Source organism: Glycine soja, chromosome 19 (assembly GCF_004193775.1).
Source record: "Glycine soja cultivar W05 chromosome 19, ASM419377v2, whole genome shotgun sequence".
Taxonomy (NCBI): domain Eukaryota; kingdom Viridiplantae; phylum Streptophyta; class Magnoliopsida; order Fabales; family Fabaceae; genus Glycine; species Glycine soja.
The window spans coordinates 23428679-23435163 of NC_041020.1; the positions used below are offsets into that span (position 1 = coordinate 23428679).

At 39.0% G+C, this 6485-nt stretch overlaps 1 protein-coding gene across 1 annotated transcript; it reads right to left on the reverse strand.

The window, feature by feature from the left end:
- Window positions 1–389: 389 nt before the first annotated feature.
- LOC114399965 lies at window positions 390–4454 on the reverse strand (the record flags this gene model as incomplete). The annotated part of the gene is made up of 6 exons (XM_028362192.1): window positions 390–433; window positions 491–612; window positions 769–1543; window positions 1676–2311; window positions 2759–3005; window positions 3390–4454. Coding segments are annotated over 6 exons (2889 nt in total), but the record flags the coding sequence as incomplete, so codon positions are not given.
- Window positions 4455–6485: the final 2031 nt, after the last annotated feature.

The following is a 6485-nucleotide window of genomic DNA, read 5'->3' on the forward strand; positions in this document are numbered from 1 at the left end:
CCCTTATTACAACTTGAACTAAAGCCCTTTTAGTTGATTAACCCAAAACATATTTTTGGTCAGCCAACTTTACAAGGATTGGGCCATTATTTAGACAAACTAAACACTCTAAAATTGAAATAAAGTGGTGTCATTTAGTCCTCCATTTGGGCCATGATACAACTCACAACCTTGGACTTTTCTCCTTGAAACTTGGGCTTGTATTCAAATAGTATGGACAGCACTTGTTGAAGAGCGTCCTTGGCTTTCCTTGCTCTAGCCCTTGTCATAGGTCCTCCAAGTCCTTCAAGTGGATCCTTGCCCTTGCTCTTGGTCATGTCCTCATCAATAGGTCCTCCAAGTCCTTCAAGTGGATCCTTGCCCTTGCTCTTGGTCATGTCCTCATCATTCTCTCCCTCTTGAGAAGGATTTGTCCTCAAATCGGATTCTCCATCTGCATCAAAAAGAGATAAATCAGAGACATTGAAGGTGGAACTAACATTATACTCACCGGGCAGCTCAACTTTGTAAGCATTGTCATTGATTCTTTCAAGCACTTGAAATGGTCCATCTCCCCTTGGTTGAAGCTTTGATTTCCTTTGTTCCGGAAACCTTTCTTTTCTCATGTGCACCCAAACCCAATCTCCGGGTTCGAAGACAACCTTCTTTCTCCCTTTGTTGGCTTGTTTAGCATAGCTTTTATTTTTCCTCTCAATTTGATCTTTGACTCTCTCATGAAGCTTCTTCACATAGTCCGCCTTTGCTTGACCTTCTTTATGCTTAAAAACAGAAACATTAGGCATAGGCAAAAGATCAAGAGGAGTTAGTGGGTTAAAACCATAAACAACTTCAAAAGGAGAACAATTAGTGGTGCTATGAACAGCTCTATTGTAAGCAAATTCAACATGGGGTAAACAAGCTTCCCAAGTTTTTAAGTTCTTCCTCAAAACTGTCCTAAGCAAAGTTCCCAAAGTCCTATTAACAACTTCCGTTTGCCCATCGGTTTGTGGGTGACAAGTGGTTGAAAATAACAATTTAGTGCCCAACTTGCTCCACAAAGTCCTCCAAAAATGGCTTAGGAACTTAGAGTCCCTATCACTAACAATGCTCCTTGGCAAACCATGGAGTCTCACAATCTCCTTGAAAAACAAATCAGCCACATGGGAAGCATCATCAACTTTTTTACATGGAATAAAATGAGCCATTTTAGAAAACCTATCAACAACCACAAAAATGGAATCTCTACCATTGCTTGTTTTTGGCAGCCCCAAAACAAAATCCATGGATAAATCAATCCAAGGATACTCCGGAATTGGCAATGGAGTATACAATCCATGAGGCTTTACCTTAGACTTTGCCTTTTTACATACAATGCAATGTTCACAAAATTTCTGCACATCCTTTTTCATATGAGGCCAATAAAAATGTTCTTGTAATGTTTCTAGAGTCTTTTGGACCCCAAAATGCCCCATTAAACCTCCTTCATGTGCTTCACAAACAAGCAAATTTCTAGTAGAACATTTAGGCACACACAATTTGTTTTCTTTGAAAAGAAAGCCTTCATGTCTAAAGAAACCATTTTCTGAAAATTTTTCACAATTTTTAAAAATTTCTCCAAAAGTTTCATCATTTTCATACATGCTTTTCAAACATTCAAGACCAATCAATTTTGTTTCAAGCATAGAAAGTAATGCATGACGCCGAGAAAGAGCATCGGCTACAATATTACCTTTTCCCTTTTTATGTTTGATAACATAAGGGAATTGCTCTAGGAATTCCACCCACTTCGCATGCCTTTTGTTAAGCTTTCCTTGCCCCTTGATATATTTGAGGGACTCATGGTCACTATGAATGACAAATTCCTTGGGATAAAGGTAGTGTTGCCATGTTTTCAAAGCCCGTACTAAGGCATACAACTCCTTATCATAAGTTGAATAGTTAAGGGTAGGACCACTTAACTTTTCACTAAAATAAGCAATTGGATGGCCTTCTTGCATCAACACAGCCCCAATCCCAACATTTGAAGCATCACACTCAATTTCAAAAGATTTTTGAAAGTTTGGCAACGCAAGTATGGGGGCATTAGTTAGCTTTTGCTTAAGAACATTGAAAGCTTCTTCTTGTTTCTCTCCCCATTTGAAACCAACATTTTTCTTGAGCACTTCATTGAGAGGTGCTGCCAATGTGCTAAAATCCTTCACAAATCGTCTATAAAAACTTGCTAAGCCATGAAAACTCCTCACCTCGGTCACAGACTTAGGTGTAGGCCATTCTTGAATAGCCCTAACCTTCTCCTCATCAACTTGCACTCCTTTTGAACTCACAACAAAACCAAGAAACACAACATGGTTAGTACAAAAGATGCATTTTTCAAGATTGGCATACAATTGTTCTTTTCTAAGCACAGTCAAGACAGATTTTAAATGATCAATATGCAAATCAAGTGAAGTGCTATAGATAAGAATATCATCAAAGTACACCACAACAAACTTTCCTATGAACTCTCTCAAGATATGGTTCATTAATCTCATGAAAGTGCTAGGAGCGTTAGTTAGGCCAAAAGGCATAACCAACCATTCATACAAACCATATTTTGTTTTAAAAGCAGTTTTCCATTCATCCCCTTCTCTAATCCTAATTTGATTGTATCCACTTTTTAAATCGATTTTAGAGAAGTAACATGCACCATGCAATTCATCAAGCAAATCATCAAGCCTAGGTATAGGATGCCTATATTTAATGGTGATGTTATTAAGGGCTCTACAATCGGAACACATGCGCCATGTCCCATCCTTTTTAGGGACCAAAATCACTGGGACAGCACAAGGACTCATACTATCTCTTACCCAACCTTTGCTAATGAGTTCATCCACTTGTCTTTGAATCTCTTTGGTTTCTTGTGGATTACTTCTATAGGCTGGCCTATTGGGCAAAGAAGCTCCCGGAATGAGATCAATTTGATGCTCAATTCCCCTCAAAGGTGGTAGTCCATTTGGCACATTTGGTGGAAACATGTCTTGAAAATCCTGCAAAAGAGTTTTAACACTAGAAGGCACTTCAAAATCATCAAAAGTGTTAGTGGTCAAAATCTGATTTTTGCAACACAAGATATATAGTGACTGTTTAGCACGAAACAACCTCTTGACCTCACTTTTTGTGGCTAAATAGCTCTCCCTCACTTCAAGTGTTTCACTCTTCTTTTGTTCACTCTTTTTCCTCTCAAGTGTTTCCCTCTTTTTCTCACTCTCAAGTATTTTGCTCACTTTTTCTTTTTCTTTTTTCTCTTGAAGAAGTTTTTCTCTCATTTTCTTTTGATCCTCACACACTTCTTGTGGACTCAATGGCTTGAGCACAATCTTTTTGTCTTGGTGCATGAAAGAGATCTTGTTGGTGTAACCGTCATGATTGGCTCTTTTATCAAATTGCCATGGTCTCCCCAAAAGTAAGTGACTGGCCTCCATAGGAACAACATCACAAAGTACCTTATCATTGTATTTCCCAATGGAAACGTCCACTTCCACTTGCTGCCTCACTTGCACCTCCCCATCCTTACTAAGCCATTGAAGTTTGTATGGCCTAGGATGTGGTTTAGTAGCTAAATTTAGCTTTGACACTAATCTAGCACTAGCCACATTGGTGCAACTACCTCCATCAATGATCACCATGCACACCTTGCCATTGATTAAACATCTAGTGTGAAAGATGTTTTCTCTTTGGCTCTCCTCCTCATGCTTCAATTGACCACCAAGTAACCGCCTAATCATCAACAAATCTCCCTCCGGAGTCTCCTCTTCCTCTACGTACTCACTCTCCTCTTCCTCTTCAACATCAGATTCACTTATATATTCTCCATCTCTAAGAACCATGGACCTTTTGTTAGGGCACTCATAAGCATAGTGTCCTAGGCCTTGGCACTTGAAACACTTCACATCTCTACTCCTTTTAGAGGGTTCCTCTTGGGACTTTGAGCGAGTTTTTGATGGGATAGGTGTGGAACTACTAGAAGTAGCAGCCCCATCTTTCTTACCTTTGTCTTTCCAACTAGAAGAACCAAAGTTGGTAAAACTCCTCTTAGCCACTCCCTTCCTTTTTAATTGTTGCTCCACTTGGATTGCTTTGTGAAGCAAATCATCCATTTCAACAAACTCCTGCAGCTCAACAATATCACGGATATCATTAGTCAAACCATTAAGAAATCGAGCCATAGTTACCTCCTCATCTTCTTCAATATTTGCTTGAATCATGAGCACATCCATTTCCTTGAAATACTCCTCAACCCCCTTGTTGCCTTGGGTTAGTTTTTGGAGCTTGAATTTCAAGTCCCTTGAGTAACTAGCCGGCACATACCGCTTCCTCATGATCTTTTTCATCTCCGTCCATGTATCAACCATTGGCTCTTCATTTCTTGCTCTCTCCTTTTGTAGCTTGTTCCACCACACAAGAGCATAGTCGGAAAACTCCGTGGCGGCAAGCTTCACCTTCTGGTCCTCCTCATAGTTGTGGCATGAGAAAACATGCTCTATTTTCATCTCCCACTCCAAGTAGGCCTCCGGATCATTCTTTCCTTTAAATGGAGGAATGTTGAGTTTAATACCATCAATTCGGTTTTGTCTAGGAACACCATCATTCCCTCTTCTCCTCCTTTCTTCTTCATTATGATCTCTATTCTCCATTTGATCCAACCTCTCATGGAGCGCATCATCTCGTTGTTTCATTAACCTCTCCATATGTTGCATCAAAGCTTGCATTTGGAATTGCGAAAGCCCCACTCCATCATTAGGATTAGTACCTGACATCTCAAACAAACAAATCAAACGTAACAAGACAATTATAGTTGCTGTTTGAATACCTCACCCACTCAAGTGTATCACACAATTATGGCTTTTCTCTAATGAAACACTCTTGCCTTTTACCACTCTAATTCCCCTTGAGTTCTTAGGCAATTCAAGAGATTATGGCCACAACAAAGAACAATTCACCAATATGTGTAAGGTAAGGCTAGACAAGGAAAAGGTTAACCAAGAAAAAGGCTAACAATGTTTTTAGGCACAAATGAAGGAAATAAAATTCAGAATTTAGGAATTCAAGTAACAATCCTTCATGCAACCAATATATTACCTTAAAGAGTTTTTTTTTTAAGTTCTTCAAGCATGAACCATTCAGCCCAATTTTTTTTTTTTTTTTAATTTTGCTTATACGAAATTCTGCTTCTTTTTTTTTTTTTTTTTATAACAAAGAGATCAAAAGGCTTAACTTTTGCAATGGTTCAGCCTAAAAAAATATATATGAATAAGAAGGTAATATAAATGGCAAAGAGAATAAAGAAGGATGTTACCCAATATTTCCAGCAAAGGAAGTGTTGATCCTAGAACCGGAGCTCTGATTACCAAATGATATGAACCCTCATGGCACAAGGGCTGACTTAGGATCGTCTAGGATTAAACCTTGATGGAAAATGCGGAAATTGATTAAGGAAAGGATGGAAAATAAGGTGGTTAATCTCGTGGGTCTTAATAAGGTGGTTTCTGGCATAAAATGGATGAATGGGATGGTAAAACGTAGGTTAAGTGGTGGCTGGACAGAAATATAGAAATGGCAATAACGGAAGCTACAGGGCTCCAAATGAGGTGATTCCAAAACGAGGTGAAAGGTCTCGTTTTGAAATTCAATTTAGGCTCAAGAATCACTTAATTTGAGTGTGTGAAATGGGAGTTATGGTCACGAGATAATTTTGGGCAGAGGTGGATTTTCTGGAATTGTGGTTTGAAAGAACAAGGGTGGAGATGATAGGAAGGAAAGAATCACTCTTTCCAGCGAGGGCAACACACAAAGGTTGTGAAAGTCCTTTGATACAGCCAGGGTGTTCTTGAATCACTCAAGAATTTAGGAGAATCACTCTCACTAAGATAAAAGAGATAAACTCTAATTTTCTGAATAAAACTCAACTTGTGTTTATTGATAAAATGGTTCAGCTTATATAGAAGCTTTACAGCAGATTTTAGTAATGACCCACTAACCTAGAATTAAAATAACTTAATGCCATTAACCTAGGGAATTAAAACAAACTAAATGGCTGAGTGTAACTGAAATTGTTGGCAACCAAAAGTCACCCCCAACAGCCAACAAGTCAGCCACCATTTGGTCTCCCAAAAGGCTGATGCCTAGGTTGCCAATTGGGCCCTTATTACAACTTGAACTAAAGCCCTTTTAGTTGATTAACCCAAAACATATTTTTGGTCAGCCAACTTTACAAGGATTGGGCCATTATTTAGACAAACTAAACACTCTAAAATTGAAATAAAGTGGTGTCATTTAGTCCTCCATTTGGGCCATGATACAACTCACAACCTTGGACTTTTCTCCTTGAAACTTGGGCTTGTATTCAAATAGTATGGACAGCACTTGTTGAAGAGCGTCCTTGGCTTTCCTTGCTCTAGCCCTTGTCATAGGTCCTCCAAGTCCTTCAAGTGGATCCTTGCCCTTGCTCTTGGTCATGTCCTCATCAA